General features: G+C 36.4%; 2 protein-coding genes across 2 annotated transcripts; both read right to left on the bottom strand.

The window, feature by feature from the left end:
* Positions 1–234: 234 nt before the first annotated feature.
* LOC100243098 (nascent polypeptide-associated complex subunit alpha-like protein 1) lies at positions 235–4397 on the bottom strand. Its single transcript, XM_003632571.4, has 4 exons — positions 3902–4397; positions 1945–2032; positions 907–1034; positions 235–774 (listed from the first exon to the last, which is right to left on the bottom strand). Exons 1-4 carry the CDS (start codon positions 3959–3961, stop codon positions 442–444), a joined length of 609 nt encoding a protein of 202 aa, XP_003632619.1. The 5' UTR covers positions 3962–4397; the 3' UTR covers positions 235–441.
* Positions 4398–4611: 214 nt separating this feature from the next.
* LOC100241331 (transcription elongation factor SPT6 homolog) lies at positions 4612–16627 on the bottom strand. Its single transcript, XM_010655357.3, has 17 exons — positions 16389–16627; positions 16212–16298; positions 15339–15468; positions 15175–15262; positions 14908–15061; positions 14671–14794; positions 14312–14558; positions 14017–14217; positions 13805–13930; positions 13324–13710; positions 13131–13241; positions 12233–13012; positions 11264–11405; positions 10006–11183; positions 7763–7972; positions 6729–7230; positions 4612–5404 (listed from the first exon to the last, which is right to left on the bottom strand). Exons 1-17 carry the CDS (start codon positions 16420–16422, stop codon positions 4908–4910), a joined length of 4998 nt encoding a protein of 1665 aa, XP_010653659.1. The 5' UTR covers positions 16423–16627; the 3' UTR covers positions 4612–4907.
* Between the last annotated feature and the right edge of the window lie 1319 nt (positions 16628–17946).

Consider the following 17946-nt stretch of genomic DNA (forward strand, 5'->3'; position numbering starts at 1 on the left):
GTTTTTAGCGTAACCAGTTCTGAGTCGGCCAAGTTTTGTAGCGCCTGGTTTGTCAAACTCTGTTTTTGCAGATCGGTGTATTTGGGTTGATGGCAATGGGTGAACTCTATTATTTAGAAAGTGCTCTAAACCCTTTCCCAAAATCAATGGGCTCTAAGTTTAACGAATCAATAGATTTGTGGTCGAGCCACTCCAATCATTTCCTTAAAATTAGTATTCTGCACCCGTTTAAGCTGCTGGAACAGCCTTGGCCTACTTCAATAATTATCCTGAAAAAGCGCAAATGTAAACAGTATTTGAAGGAAACCAGAAGGAAAAATAAAGATGAATTTAACATCCAAAAGGACCAAAACTTCAACCTAAAATCCTCCCAAGGAAAAACATAGAAGAGAAAATGTTTGCTGCTCATCTGAACAAGACCAAACCATACGAAATTGAGTCTCAGTTTGTTAGTTCCATGATTGCAGAAACTATGTCCCCATCAGCAGCCTTGAGAGCCTTGACAGCCTTAGATCTTGAAACACCAGCCTGTGTCATCACCAAGTCTATGTCCTTGGGCTCCACACCAGTCTCATCAACCTCTTCATCATCCTGAACCACAGCAGCTGTCTCTGGCTGTGCAGCCGCAGGATGCACATTGGGAGCCTTGAACTGCTCTGCAGCCTGAGTCTGCAGTTGTGAACTCAAATCCTCAATCTTTGCCTCGCCAAATATTACATAAGTGTCTGAAGTTGGGCTCTTGAACACATCTGGCTTCGAGATGACAAAGAGAATCTGAATAATAAAAACCATAGTAAACTGCTTTCAATAGATTGTAAAATAGAAAGAAACCTGATATTAAAGAGGTGACAATAGGCCCAACATGAAAAATAAAAAGTAATCAACAGTGGGCAAAGAGAAACTGACATTCTTGCTTTTTTTTATGGTAACACGACTGACACCTGGAATTGTCTTCATTCCAAGTTTCAACATTGCCTTGCGAGACTTCTTTTCACTTCTGCTCTGCTTTGACCTACCACTTCCATCATCTTGTCCTGCTCATCATATCCAAAAACTTAGAAGAGCAAAGAATTATACCCAACTTTCTACTCATTGTTCATAAGAATCCAGAGATTGTACAGTAATTTGAATAATTTGGTACCAGATAAAGCTTCATTTTTCTAAAATAAATAGTGCTTCAACAAGCACACCCCCCACCAATATAACAGCAATGGGTGTAATATAGGACAAACAATCATTTTTAGTACTCAAATTGAGCTTGCATTAAGTTTTTTTTCGACTTGAACTCAATTTGGGAGGGGGCTCAAGCCAGGGTTCGGTTAATCTGAGTCTAAACTGAACTGGTTTAATAAGTTTATTATATTTATAATTATATTCTTCTATTTAATAACATTCATTTTATTTATGTTCTTTCTTGGATTTTTAAGGAAAAATATCAAATTATAATAATATCATTTACTTTTTCATTTACTTTTTCATTTATATATATATATTATACGGATTTTAAATTATATAGCTTGATCTATCCAACCAACCCAAACTTAATCCAAGCTTAAAAAAAAATGAGCTTGAGTTGAATAACTTGGGTTAGAGATCGGATTGGTCTTGAGTTGGCTATCAACCCAACTCAACCCGCCCAAGTTGCAACCCTAATACAAACAAATAGTAATAATAGTAAATAAATAAATAAATCATTCCACCCATCTTCTAGATTTGCCCATATAAATTCAAATTTGAATTATGTCACCCATCTTCAAGTATAAAGTTCAAATTCTATGCACACTCTCAAAAATCTCAGATTCGGATTTCCTTACACCTTAAAACCATCCAACCAAATTCATTATTAACATTCATGTATAGCATATGCATTCAAATTCAGGCAAAAGGACCTCAAAGAACATTAAGAAAAATTCTTCCCAATTCACATTATAATAGCACACTCACCTTCAGCGTCATCCTCATCCTTGTCATCATCATCATCATCATCATCATCATCTTCATCATCTTCATCCTCAACCACAGGCTCATCAGGCTGCAACATATGTCATGCACAAAGACTTCAATAGAAATATAGAAAAAAGCATTGGCCCCATCACATTCAAAGCCTGTTCCTGACAAGTTAGCGCCCGTTTTGGATATTCTTATTGTTTTTTGTTTTTAAAATAAGAAACTTCTATATAAAAATAGAACATCTTTTGTATAAATTTACTTTATGTCATTAAAAATCACTTTCACAACATTTAGAATTTGAATTTGTAAAAAATTTTTGATACCTCAAAATTTTTAAATAGTCTTTCAAACCAATACTTTTTCAATCTTACATAAAAGTTATTACTATTTTCTGGTTTTAAAAACAAAAAATAGTAAGTTTATCCAAACGAGCACTTAATTATTACTTGCTCAATCAGCAAAAGGGAAAAATATATAAAAGCTTCACCAGCAGGAATTGGTGAAGAAGTCTGGAAATTACGAAAAATGCAAGGGAACATATGCAACAAGTTCAAATTTCATAATTTCTCTTCCCTTCCATGTGTATATTTAGATTATTTAGCATATTAGACCTCATTCTAAAAACTGCATGCTTTCACAAACTAAATTGGGGCTTATCGCATGTCAAATTAGAACATACATAAACCAAAAGCAGAAATTTTCTACATTCCCAAGCCTTCCCAAGATAATTTCAAAACAGGCTAGTGTGATTTATCCCCAAAAATTAGATTTCATATTCATTAGAATTTTTTTGAAGCAGCACAAACCAAAAAAATTAATACATATTTTATTAATAACTATATTTTTTGACAAAGGAAAAACCAAATACAACAGGGAACAAAACTAGCCCAATCATTAAAAGAAAAGAAAGAAGAAATCAAAGGAAATGCTGAAAATAGGTATCATGCCATAAGTAATCAGAAATGCAATAAACGGAAATCCAAAGAACTCTCACGGTGTGTAAAGCAGCCCCCTAAAATATTCACCCATAAATACCTTCTCTCGGCCAAGAACTCTGAAATCCTTGGCTTTTCCAAATCTAACCAACAAGTCAAATATAGCATACAAAGAAACAATCCTGTGAATAATTTATCTAACAATGAACTCATCTTCAGCTGCTCCTCACTCTTCTTCTGAGTAGCAAAGACTCAACTGAGTCTGCTTTGATTGTATGTGTGTGTTTTATTTATTTATTTATTTTCAAGTTTTAGTAATGGAACAATAAAATAAAATAAAAAATGAAACTAACTAAATGCCTGAGACTAAAGAAATGATGGTTTTCTTTTAAACTGGTTATTACTGTGATTTTGGAATAGGGAAGGATGGGAAGCAAGCCTCATATTCTATACCTAAGAGATCAAATGAATACCCTGTAAGAGTCCAAATCAAATAAGATCATTCATCCACCCAAATAAGCACACACTCCCTTTTATAGAGCACCCAAATACTTTACACTTGAGGGACGCTGCTTACTGACAGCACAATTTATCAACATTTCCCAACCCGAAAATTAAAAACCAAGAAAGAGGCCTAATCGACAAAACAAACATGCTCACAGGGGGGGCTCCAGCAAAACCCCACCATACAAATAACAGTCTCATAATCATACATTCAGAACTGTCTATCCATTCTTTTCTAGTTTCACATCTGTTACGCAAGCCCCTAAAATCTCCGTTTGGTAGCTTAGAAAACGTCGGAAAATACGAAGAAAAACAAATAAAATTAAAACAACAAAAAAAATTACAAGGAAAAGACAAGAAAAACTTCAATCAATTGACCCCAATACGACCATCAAAGGGATATAACCAAGAAATATTTGTTCTACCGGCATAGCAATTAAGAAAAACACCAACCAAAAAAAAAAGAGAAAATGAAAAAAAGAGTGCAGATGAGAGAGAGAGAGAAAGCATACATTAATCTTTTGTTCTTCGAGATGAGCTGCCAAGAGCTCTTCTTGGGTCTGAGCAGTCATGGTGTGTGAGTCGAAGAAGAAGAAGAAGACGAAGACAATAAAACCCTAGATTTCAAAACCCCCTACAATTGAAAATGAAGTTTTATAGGCACGTGTGGAAGCCACTCCGGGTCCGATCGGGTCTCTCACTGGTCCGGCCTTAACCCAATTTAGGTAAAAAAAAAATGATAACAAGATAAAAACAAGAGATAAGTGAAATAAATTTATGTATGTGGGATCATATCATTGATTCTGCTTTTCAACAAGTATGAATGGTATTGAAATTAAAATTAGATTCAAGTTATGCCATAAAAGTTATGGATGGGATGGTCTACACATATGATATATTTTTCCTTTATTTTTTTTGTTTTTTTTTTTTCAAGGACAAAGGTGATGAGTAAAATGAAGAATGGAATTAGAATTAGGATTTTCAGGGGTTGGGTGAAGATTGGTAAAGGAGGCAATAAGCTCATTCCGTACACCTTTTTATATTTTAAAAAGCAATTATTAGATGTTTCCACCATCCATAGTCCATACCCATCCATCCAAACCCTAAGACCTATTCCTTCTCTATTTTCTGCTTTTCTTTCATCCTCCACACCCCCCCCTCCTCTCCCTCTTATCCCTTTATTTTTATTTTTTTAATAAAAAATATAAAAAATAAAAGGAGCTTTTCCCTGACAAATAGCTTTAATAACATGAACCACAAAGGCGATGGGTTGCTCTACTGCAAGGTACCGAGACTTAAGTGAATAGGCACGAGCACCAATTCTTGAGCAAGCTGATACTCCTACTGCATGTAAAATCAATGATAGATACAAATATATAATTCGGACTTCACTAGAGGCAGAACCAAAATTCCTTTAAAATTGTCACTTCCAACATTTGGGAGTGTAAAGATATTGGGAGCAGGGCCAGAGCTGAGATGTGTTGCTTCACCAGCTGCCTCCAGAGTCCAGACCATCCATTACCAGCTTGTGCCTGCCACGCTTCTCTTAGGTCCACTACCCCATCCAGAATTTCCGGTCTCAGTCCCAGCATCATTTGCACCCGCACCATTCCAACTTCCCCCTCCCCCTCCACCACTGCTTCCTTGGCCCCATCCAGCACTGTCGCTGCCACCACCACCACCGCCGCCGCCACCACCACCACCACCCCCCCAATTGCTACCACCGGTTCCACTTCCACTTCCACTTCCACCTGCTCCCCAACTGCCGGGGAAAGATTCTTTGCCAGGTGAGTTTTGGACTTTAGCACCTGGAAAACTGTTCCAACCATCCTCCCCATCCTTGGATCCTGAATCCCATTTGGGAGTACCATACCCCGAATCCTGCCTCTCATTGTTTGCACCATAGCCTCTGTTGCTGCCATATGAACCTCGTCCCCGTCCTCGCCCACCATATGGCCTAGGCAGTCCACTTGGATGTCCATCCCGACCACCACCATTTCTGTAGTCATTTCGGCCTACAAAAACGCACACAGACACAAAACATATTACAAAATTTATATAAATCAAATCAGGACCAAACCCAACAATGTTTGATGCAAATTACATACATAAAGCAAAACAATGGCAACCAATGGTAAACCCACAATAAGAATCTAACACATTAAACACAGGTAATATAACCAAATGAAAAAAGGGAACAATAAGTCCAGCCCCCATTATAGGAGGAAAAGAAAATTTTGAGGGAAAAAAGATCATGTCACGTGATGCAAGCTCAGTGATTGCGCGGGTGAAAAGGACCCTATTTAAAAACCGTTTCTTTTTATTTTTTATTTTTACTTTTTTTATAGACAAACTCACAGAGAAAAAGGCGCCTAAAAGGCAACCCAAAGCATATAGGGAGGAGTATACAAGAGGTGCCAAAAGACAAGAACAAAAAGAAGGGGGATACAAAAACTCATCAGCCCTCGTCTAGAACCCAACTAAACAAAAAAGTTGATTAAAGGTAAATGTCTTACATCTAAACAAGACTTAGACCAAGACCAAAAATTACAAACAAAAGAATATTTCATCATTTGAATCGAGATATCCTCATTTTCAAAAACTATCATGTTTCTTTCCTTCCAAACCGACCAAAATAAACAAATAGGAGCTGCTATCTAAGTCTTTCTACGCTTATTGCCCACATAGGAACCATGCCAACCTAGAAGGGTATCTCTAACCGAAGGTGGAAGGACCCACATCATACCAAACAGTGCAAAAACAAGCTCCTACAAAACCCTAGCCTTTGAACAATGGATAAGAATGTGATTAAATTGTCTCCTCTTCAGCACAACAAAGGAAACATCTGATAGCTATGTTCCACCCCCTCCTTTTGAGTTGATCTAGGGTTAGAACCTTCCCCCACGAAGCTTCCCAAGCAAAGAAACCCATAGGAACACATTTGAGAACTGTTGACAAATTCACTTCAGATTCACTTGAAAATCAGTTCAGTAGACAAAGAAACGGACTGGAAGGAAGAGTCCAGCATAAACCAACAAACCAGCACCAATTTACAGGACAATTTACTGATAAATTTGGCAATATTGTTGACCTTTGCACAGAGAATTCAGAAAACAGCATAAACATGTTTCTATATTGATAAGCATACCAAATTAAATTATAAGAAAAAAATTCAGGCAGCATATTAATCAAGTAACCCTAGGTTACAAGCCATCTTGAAGAAGGTGCAGAACTTAATCAAGCAATTTAAAAGCAAACCAATATACAACAGGACTCTTTTGACTCATCTAAATTGCAATAGCAGAAAATTCAATTGCATCCATGTTTTTGAGAGCCTACCTGTTCTGGAACCTGGTGTAGAAGATCTATCTCTGTCTGAAGACTGTCCCCTCCAGCCACCTTCACTGCTGTTTGCTGAGCCACCCCAGCCACTGCCTACAGATGCTCCAGAAGAACCCCCAGTTGCAGGGCTTCGCATAGGAACCATAGCAGCAACAGATCGGATTGAAGGAGCAGATTCATGCAGGGGATCATCAATATGTCTCTGAAAGTATGCCACAAGCCGATCAATGTCCTCAAACATCCTTTTCCTGAACTTGAATCCCTTCGGATATAGACCTACATACTCATGGTGAGGATTTGAACTCCGAATATAAGTCAGAATGAATGTGCCCGGATGTTCATGAGAAATGCCAAAACAATAAACTATCCTCATAGGATACTCTGATTTCTCAATCCTCAATTGCTCATCAACTTCTGCCTTTGTTCCCCTCCTGAACTTGCGATAACTTAGCATTGCCTTTAAGTGAGTCACTAATGGATCAACATATCGATCCATTACCTACATTTTTGGAAGTCAAAACTGATACATTAGATTTCAGTCCTTGTATGCCAGATGAAGTTAAAATAAATTAATACTAGAACAAATGCTTACAACTCCAACAACAAATGCATGAGCAACAATAAATGAATAAAACAGTATTTTGCTTCAACATAACCACAGGAAGTAATAAAAATTAATTTTTCAAAGTATTTAAAATGTCTATGTTAGAAAGAGTTCACTGAGGCCCCACTGGAAGGTTTGCAACATATAAAATCAGTTTAAAAAAAAGGTCTATTTATCAAGGAATCTAGCACCCATCAGCACCAAATCTTTCACATCTTTCTAAGAAGAATAAGAGCTTCCTACAGTTCCTTTTGCCATCAGGCAACCATTGAACAGATTTACAGCAGAATTTCCAAGAATATTGAAACCCAATGCATTCAGCTCAATCCAATCATCAGTGTTTCAAAGAATTATAAGCTTAAGTGCAATTGATATTGACAAAAGGAAAAACCCACTGTAAGCAGATGCTGTAAACAGGTATACTGACCTCGTCCAAATCCTCAAAGGTATCCTCTCCTATTTTCAAGGTTTTCCCAATGCGAAGCAAGCTTGTAATGTCCTTGTGTTCCTTTCCACCTTCGACTATATCTTTGTGCGCATAAACTCCATCATAAACTTTAAGAGTTAATGTCAGAAAAGAAGGCCCACGGGAACTAGGACGGATGATACTTTCGCCTGGATCCTTGTCCGATAGGAACTGTAAAACATAATAGAGAAGTGTTAGGGCTTAGCAAAGTTTTTATATAAGAAAATACTCTAAAAATCAAATCCTAATAAGTATTTATAGAAGCAAACAGTATTATTAAAATAAAAATTCAAATCCTAGCAAGCTTCTATAAATAAAAAATATATTATTAAAAAAATTTTAAAAATAAAATAAAATAAAATCCTAGTGTAATCCCTTCAAGGGTGGTAAGGAATATCCAACAGTTCATGTCAAGTCCGAGCCCTAGGCATCTAGATTGAAAGACAGTCAAATGATTAGAATTTAAACTTAACCCCAAAACCTGCAAATTGCCATCGTTTGAATGGAACTACCATTTATGGTCTCAAGTAAACAACCCTATTTTCTTGCACACAAGTTTCCTTTTCTTAATAAAAGATCCTCAGAATTCCCACATAATGCACATCTCAATTATAATGCCTGTTAAACACTAATGCTACTCTTTTTTTTCTCCTTGTGTTTTTTTTTTAGATAATGTGGAAACTCCCTAGCCCTGCTTGGAGAACAAGGGAAAATCCTGGGGACACAATCATGTCTCTTTAATATCTTCCATGCATATGCTTTTTTAATCAGAACAGCATCGTTCATGCATGTTGGACCCAAAAATATGAAAATTGATATTGGGAAGTATTGAAGGGTCATTACTCCCTTGTACATTTTTGGCACTACGCGGAAAGAAAGGAATCAAAGGTCTTTTGAGAATGAGGATCACTCTAATACTGCCCAGAAAAGTTTGTTTCTTAGTAATTTGTTCTCGTGGGTGAAATTGTTCATAGATGTAGGTGTTTGTGTCTTTACTCAATTTTCTTTATTGGTTGGGTCATCGTTAAGGAAAAGGGAGTTGTATTTGTGTCCTCTCTTTTTTGGGTGTGCCTTTCGGTGCCCATTGTATATATCCTGTGTACTTTAGTGCATTTTTTTTTAGCACTTTACATAATTTTATTATTTTCCTATCAAAAAAAAAGTATTAAAGGCTTATTTGGAATAAACTGAAAAGCAGGATAAAAAATCAAATGCATTACCAACATCATGAGACTACGCCTTAAAAATCCAGTGCAATGAAAACCATGTGAAGCTTCCTAAAAAATCTACTGCTTACTTAAGAGGAAGAAGAAGAATGAAAATGATGTGAGACTTTGCAGATTTTAGGTGGCTCAGTCATATGCATAGCCTAAACTGAAAAGCAGGATAAAAAATCAAATGTGTTATCAAACAACATCATGAGACCATGCCTTAAAAATCCAGCGCAATGAAAACCATGTGAAGCTTCCTTAAAAATCTAGTGTTCACTTAGAAGGAAGAAGAAGAATGAAAATGATATGAGACTTTGCAGATTTTAGGTGGCTCGGTCATATACATAGCCTTGCAAATTTCTTTTTCCTCATTTTCCCATTTGATGAAGATTGCATATAGGTTTTCTTTTTTTTTTTTATAACCGTGGATGTCCAGGCCAGCTTACGCGCACCTCGACTAATCCCACGGGCCCTGAAGTTAACGACCGGGTAAACTTCCAGTAGTCCTAAGGAGACTCGAATTGATGACCATTGGGGAGCAAACCCAAGGCCGGACCAACTGAACTACCCCTCAGGGTTAGATTGCATATAGGTTTTCTTCATTGAGATCAAGCTGAACCACTTAAATTGCATAATCAAGATTGCTGTATTAGCCCTACAAAGCTAGGTTAGCAAGTTATTTTTTTCCATTTGATGTCCAATCCTACTCACTTCTACTCCTTAGCAATCAATCTGTCTGATTCCTTTCTCTGACCTTGTAAGTCCATCAGTGCGGGAATTTCACCAAGAACGCTAACTTCTTTTCTTATCAATATCACATAAAAGAGTTATAAAACATGAATTTTTGAAGTGTGTTGAAGATTCATGATAAAGGTGATAAGAAACTAAATAGACCATCTCTTAATTTCTACTATAACAAAACCAACCTAACCTTCATGATTTAATTCAATCTAGTAAATGCATACTAGAAATTTAACATCATTAAGAACACACCTCCATTGCTTCATCAGCTGTAATATTTTGGAATCGGGGATGAACAATCATCCTTGGCTTGAAATGTTTTTTTGCAAGCTCCTTTTCTTTGCGAGCCTTTTCTTGCTCACTCTGCAAACTGCTCCGATCTTCACGGTAATAGGGATCAAGGTTTGGAGCATTCTGATATCGGTTACTCCTCATCTCACTTTCTTTGCAAACTAGGAACACCTGAAACCTATTCTTTTGGATCGTTTTAATCTTGCATGTGAGCATGTCCCCTTCATGCATGCTATCACTCAAATCAGAAATATCCCTCCAATCATCTGAATAATCTTCCTTTGCCAGCATCCCAGTTAATCCAGATTCAAGCATACAAATTGCCCTTTGAGCCTGCACTTTGCGAATTGTTGCTTGAACAATTCTTCCTTCAGCAAGGGTATCCTCAGTTTCTCCAGTAACCATATAAAATTCCTCATCCTGAGTTGGTTCTTCATACTGTCTACGCCAATCCTGAAATCCTTGTATTAGTTCCATTTTGATAGCATATAAAGTCTCTCTTTTATTCTCAAGCTTCTTATCCTTAGCATACTGATCAACATCAAGTGCTTTCAATCTATTAGGTCTGTCTCTAACATGCTCTATTGCCATCTCTAATGCATCATCATCATCATCATTTGCATCATCTTCAACATCTGCTCTATAAACATCTTTAGCCAACTCCTGAGCAAGACCATAGGATTCTGGATGAATTCTTGTATCATCCAACAAGTCAATGATTTGGCTGCTAGCAGCAGCCAATCCACTCCGCCGCACACGCAGAAATCCAGCTGCATTTAGAAACACCTTTTTACCAAGTCCATGCAAGACCACAAAGTCTCTTCGAGTGGAAATTGTTCCAGCTCTTACAAGAGACCTTTGCAAAGATGCTGCCTTTCTGGGTCCAAGCCCAGAAATAAATTGTAAGGGAGAAAACAACCATTCATGGCTTGCAGCCAAATTGATGTCAAGACCCACCTGGTTGGTGGCATCAACCATAACCTGTTCAATCATTCCATACTTCTCATCAGGAGTGATAAAGTCCTCTAGAGAACAAAGTTTCCAAGACAATATTTCCCTCCCTGGTCCACACAGTGTGGAAACCATTGCTAATGGATTTTGAAGATAACGCCCAAGAGCCACAGCCCGCTTGACAATGCCTAAAACACAAAAGATGATAGAATCACTATAACTTCCCCAAGCCACTCATGAAAGTGAGAACTGATGACTGTGCACTTACCTGACTGTCCAGGTAGTTGGTCAGATGATATACGTGTATTCTCATAAAGATGAGGGAGAGATTCATCTCCATATACAACACTTATCCCATCCATCTCATGGCCAACATCCCTAGGATTTTCCTCCACCATCTTAAAAATGATCTGAGAGAAGCATAGAAAAAACCAAAGACCAATATGATATGAGATTGTATTTCCACAAATGAACAACAAGAAATAAAAATGAAAACTTAATAAATGAACCTAAACAACTTTAATCACTCTGCCACAAACAACATTTATCAGTGCATAACTCCAATATCCAGAAACAAAAGCACCAACCCCTCTCCATTATGCTCATCAAGTCATAAATTACAATGGAAATAGCATGTACTTTGTGCAGGTAAAAAGATGACCTAATAAAGCATCAGGCAAAGTTTAATGAGCAAAATACAGCAAAAATGCATCCATCTAATAAAAATAACAAATCTTGAATAATTTGAGAAATGGCGATGATGATGAGGTTTGGAGGCACGCTTATTAGTTTTTATTTCTTTTTTTTCTTTTTCTTTTAAATTAAAATAGAAGATTCCATAACTTTAGATGATAAGCGGGCATTTTTTTTGGTGTCTCAGAATAAAATACACCAAGAGCAAAAGCACAAAATACCATTTTCTCAAAGATATGATGTTGTATATAGAAAGTGGAAGCATTGTAAAAGGTAGTTGCATTGAGGCCACCTCAATCAATATTTTCACAAACAGCATAACATAGTGATCACAAACTTGAAACAGCTGGAAAAATAAATAAATTGCCATCCAAAAACTACAGATTCTCATGCCAGAATAGTGAATAGCAAAGTTAATCATAATCACTTCCACAACTAGGGCCATTATAAAGATGATCTATACTAAGCTAAGGCAAGCATCTGAAAATAACTAATCCCATTAGCAATGGCTCAAAGGCTAAAAAGAAGTAATTTAGGGCTTTACCTCGTAAATATCGTCCTTCAGCTTGTTACAAGACAAATTTACGGCTCCTAGGACAACAACATGCGGTTGATGGTCTGTCATGAATTTCAGAACACGTTGCTGATCATTTTTCTTACGTTGCTGATCATTAACATTTTGAGACCTAAGAGTAAGGGACCCAGTATACAACACATCCAGCACTTCTCCTGATGAATCCAACATCACAAAAGAGGTGGCTGGCTTTCCAGGGCCCCAACAGCAAGCCATGACCCTCAATGCAGCTTCATCATCTGAGCTAACATCATTTTCCTTCCGCTGATATGGAGCCACAGAGACTTTGTTCCACAAAACCTTTCCATATTCCAAAAGTAACCAGTTTTTTGATCTACTGGTCAACAAGGATCTAGCCTCCTTCTCCATTGAAGGCAAGAGAAAACCAAAAATTGCATCCTGCAGAATCAGCTTCCTCTGCTCATTCCATAGTTGAGCAGATTTACTAACACCATCACTGAGATAATAATCATTAGAATCACTTATTAACTTGTTTAGCACAAGTTCTGGCAACTTAATAGTAACTTGGAGAAGCTTCTCCTCCTCAGCCTTTTGGATTAGGAGCCACTGTGCATCCTCAAATTTGGTCACTGGCTTTTCACGTAACCACTTAACCCCTGCAAACTGATGGAAAGCATCTATAACCACATTCCCATCAGGTGTTGGACTTGTCGATACAACAGCATTATCCATATAGATGCTGCGAACATGTTTCCTGACACATGGCTCACAACTGATCTCAACGGCTGCCTGGAAAAAAACCACATCAAATTGAAAAGCGACAAAGACAATATGAATTTATAAATCAAACATCATATGGCAAAACATTTTAAACAGGCAAGTAAGGGAAAAAAGCAAAGCAGCATACCATGTGCCTAGCCCCCTTGAGCACAGCCTGAGGTGTCTCAAACATCGCACATGTGAAATTTGAAGCCATCTCCTCTGGTGGTTCTTTGGCATCTTCCAGCTCATCCATTCTCTAAAATCAAATGAAGTAACAATCTTATTCTTTCATTCAGAAGAATCAGAACAATTACAATTAGAAATCAAAACAAGCATACCATCTTTTCTAAAGATATCTGCAATCCAAATTGTTCAGAGCTATAGCCAAACTTGTTTGCAACCTCCCATAGGCCAGCCTTACTGCAGATGCTATATTGTGACTTTCTTTTAGGTCTCTTATATTGTCCTTCATCAACACCAACCTCACCAGGAGGAAAATGCAAATTAAACTTTGAGTCAGCATCATCGACCTCTCTTTCTGATTCTGCAGCCTTGAGCGACTTAATAATTGATTCAAAAAGCTGCTGGTTCAAAGAGAGCCTTGTTTCATCATATATTCTCCTAGATTCTTCTTCAAAACGTCTATTGTAATATGACTGTAGAGCACTCTTTCGCTTCTGAAGAAGCAGCCACTTTCTGTCCAAGTCCTGAATAGCCCAAAGTACCTGCAAAGGATCATATTTGGCAATTATTTCATTTTAAAAGTTCATTTTATCCCCATGTTAATATAGTTGCTACTAGTTTAGTTACATGTACTACCTTGTGCCACTTTAGCTTAGGTGTTTTCTCAGGGTTATCTAGATTCCCATCATCTGCTTCCAGTTGATCTGGGTCTTTCAATAGGCTTAGGCACTCCTCCTTTCGGTACATTGCAATAAAAGGGACCTAGAGAAAAGAACGAAAGGTGGTTATACTAATATAAAAAATTGATACAAAAAAAAAGGTTATCAATCATGTAAGCAAATACTAACATCTAATTTTTGCACGTGGACCAAGTCCAAGAATCTCATAATGTCATCCTTGTTTATTGACAGATCGTGACCTGCTTCAGATGTCCCTTTGCTTCTCAACAAAGGAACCATACCAGTTGCAAGCTGATTAAAAATCCAATTGCACTCTTCTTCTATACTGATTTCATCAGTTGGAGGAGATCCAGTGCTTTCCTCTAATATCTACAGAGAAAATAAGATAAAGAACACAAATTCATGTCAAGGACCTAGGTTACATCTGGAATAAAATCATAAACCTTAAGAAGCATCAAACAACCTGCATTCTTTCCGGAATATCAATCTCCCGCATCCGATCATCCTTCTCTGTCATATATTTTTCAGAAAGAATAATTGGTTCAAATTCATCTTCAAGCCTTCTTTCCCTCCACTCTCCAGAATCTAACCCTTGTTTGCGGAGCTGCAGGAGTTCATCAACATCACCAAATATTTCATGTGCTTCCTGTAAGGCAGATGATGAAACTCCTGGTGCTTGCCTAGACTTCTTTTTGTTAGGTTTTCTCCTTCTACACATAATTTGATTGACAGGTTAGTAGCAATTTCAAAGTAAAATACATGCTTAACTACATATGCAACCAATTGCACATATGCATCAAATACACATCAAGGAAAATTTACCTCACTGGAGCACCATGCTCATCAACTTCTTCCTCTTCCACTATGAAGTCTGCCATTTCATCATCTTCGCCAATGTCCCCATCCTCTTCAAATTGTTCCTCTTCAGCAATATCATCAATTGGTGCTGCAGCAACATCAATAAAATTAATGATAAATTGGATCTGAACAATAAAAGATATAGGAAGAAAGATATTTTCCAATAGGCAATAAAGAATTTTTTTAAAAAAAATTTATCACCTTCATCATCACCAAATAAGCTCCGCTTAAGCTTCTCCTCAGCAGTCCTTCCACTCTTCCCACTTCCATCAAACTCCTCCTCGTCAGAAAAACCAGAGCCCTCCCCCCTAGTGTCCCTTTGAGCTTTTTTCAGCCGCTTGAACCTTTTGCTCTCCTGACAACAATTCCAAGTGAGAACCTCAAGAATGTGAACAACAATGAACCAATCAAACAAAAATAATGAATTTCATTAAAGAGAGCAACCAAAGGAAACACCAGAAAACTCACCATTTTTGGGCGATGAAAGCCTGTAATGTTATTATCCTCAAGAAGCTCATAGTCATCTTCATCCAGAACAAAATTCTTCTCCGACTCTCTATTATGGGTGGCAAACAAAATTATTAAGGACAACTTCTTACCTAAAAAGATAGCAGGTCACAAAAAAGAATTACCTTTTCTTTCTTTTTTTCTTCTTCTGCCTCTCCTCATCACTGTCTGCTCTTTCTTCTTCTTCATCCTGTTCTTCTTCATCAACATCATCTACTATAAATCCATCCTTCTCATATTCATCCTGCCCTTCGTCTGCTCAGCAACAGATAAGGTAATTAAATATTCCATACCTACCCATCTGAAAAGATAAATACTCTCAAAGCTAAAAATATAGCGAGTTCCTTAAAAATCTAAATCGAAGAGTGTGAAAAATACAAACGAGAAAATAATACAATGGCTTTCAAAAGCACCTCCGTGAAGCAAGAGTATTGACAGGATAAGAGTTATTTACAGAGCATAACATGTACAGACATAACCTGCGTAACCATACCCACATCATCTGGTTGCAAAAAAACCAGTCAAAAAGTCAAATGAGACTATGTGTTCCGGGTGCAATCTAAAGTACCGTGTTTAGAACCTTATATTTCTATTCGGTCACAGAGAAAACAGAGGAAAAGAAACGCATAGTTTCGGTCTCATAAAATGGAACTCTTCAAAACTCTAACAATTGCCAAGCAGTTGTTGCAATAAGCACAGCCAAGCATACTTCTTTTTCAGGAGCCAAAAAATCAATTTCCAAAATCCAACATTTGCAGTTCTCTACTTTTTTTACCTTCACACAGCAGTTAACAAAAAAAAAAAGGTAGCTAAAACAATTTCATTCCCCATCGAATCAATCAGAGCCCTAGCGCAAGCACAAAAAACCCTGGTCGAATCATTCAAACTCCAGAAAACCTAAACACGACCGATCCATCAAAATCCCCAAACATTAAAAAAAAATAAAAAATCAGAAGGCACAAAAAATTAATCGCGTGAAACAATAATGAAACTCGCACCATCCTCTTCGTCCTCGTCATCGTCATGGCGACGGCGGTCTTCTTCGTCAAGGGGCTCTCCCTCATTATCTTCAACCTCAACATCCTCTGCAAAAATTGAAAGAAAACAGCAAAAAATGTGAAAACGCAATCAAAAATCAGGAAAATGCACGAAATTCAAGATTCTAGGGCTCTCACCTTCATCGTCCGAGACCACAGTTTTGCCAGCCATTTTCGGGACCAAAAATCAGAGCAGAGAAACCCTAGCGAAAGCTGATGCGACTACAAACCCTAAGGTTAGATGTTCCCGGGAGAGACAGAGGAGGTGGGTCTTTGCTGAAGAGAGAAGTGAGGAACACGGGTAAAGCCGAAAGGGCTTCTCTGCAGTATGCGTTTCTGCGGCTCCTGCTGCGCTTCTTTTATTTGGGTCGAAAATCGAATGCTGTGCCACGTGGAACGTGGGGGTGTACTAATGACCGAAATGACAAAAATATCCTTTTGAGGTGTAGTAATATGATGTTGCCGATCTTTGTATTTATCCTTCTGGGAAATCCTAAAATTGGAAAATCGAAATGTCAACCCTTTTCAATTCAATTTGCTCCTTACATGCTCATGATCCAATAGTACAGTTCCTATTTTTTCACATTATAAGAAGGCAGTGGGTTTATTTTTTATATGATTTTATTTTTATATTGTCCAATCCTCAAAAAATTCCATTGTCCAAACCGTCCTTAATAAACACACCACATTCGTAAGTGTAAATCATTATAATTTGCCTACTATTTAAGTAAGATCCTATTTAGATTAATTTCTAAAAATTCATAAACTATTTTTTAAACTTAAAAATAAATTTTATTCAAAAATCATTGAAGGTGAAACCCAAGCCTCAACCTAAGTTGAAGGCCATCATACCCAAATTTATAATGGTATCGTGCTACAAATATTTTATTTTACTTAGATGGTGTTTGTTTTTTTACTTAATTTTAAATAGAATATTAATGCTTAATAGTGTTAAGTATTATGTTATTTGTTTTTTTAGTATTTTATTTTTATTAAGTATTAAAAAGTAAAGAAAAAACTACATATTTTGGTTTTTTCTATTTAGTAAAAAATTTATAATAAGTTATGAAAAAATAGAAAAACAAATAATCTAAATTCTGACAACAAATTGCTTTACAAATATTTTAGCGGTGTTTATTTTTTTTACTTAATTCTAAATAGAATATTAATGCTTAATAGTGTTAAATATGATGTTGTTTGTTTTTTTAGTATTTTTTTTATTAAGTACTAAAAAGTAAAGAAAAACCTATGTTAGTTTTTCTATTTAGAAAAAATTACATATTTTGGTTTTTTCTATTTAGTAAAAAATTTATAATAAGTCATGAAAAATTAGAAAAACAAATAATCTAAATTCTAAAAACAAATTACTTTCAGCAAAAAATAAAAAAACAAACACTACCTAAGGCTATGTTTGTCCCCATAAATTTGAGGGAAAATGTAAGGAAAAGTAGAATGAAATAAAAAATAAATGAAAATAAAAAATAAATTTAAAATTAATAAATTGTTTTTATATATTTCTTCAAACTCATTTAACTTAATTTCCTTCATTATATAAAGAGTAAATAATTTCAAAATATATAAAATTTTAACTAATTTTAATTATATTTATAAAAAAAAATTATAATGAAACCAAACATGAGAAAATTATTTTATTTTGCATTTTTTTTTTATTTCCTTGGTACTTTCCAAGAACCAA

The sequence above is a fragment of the Vitis vinifera genome, chromosome 8, assembly GCF_030704535.1.
Source record: "Vitis vinifera cultivar Pinot Noir 40024 chromosome 8, ASM3070453v1".
Classification (NCBI taxonomy): Eukaryota; Viridiplantae; Streptophyta; class Magnoliopsida; order Vitales; family Vitaceae; genus Vitis; species Vitis vinifera.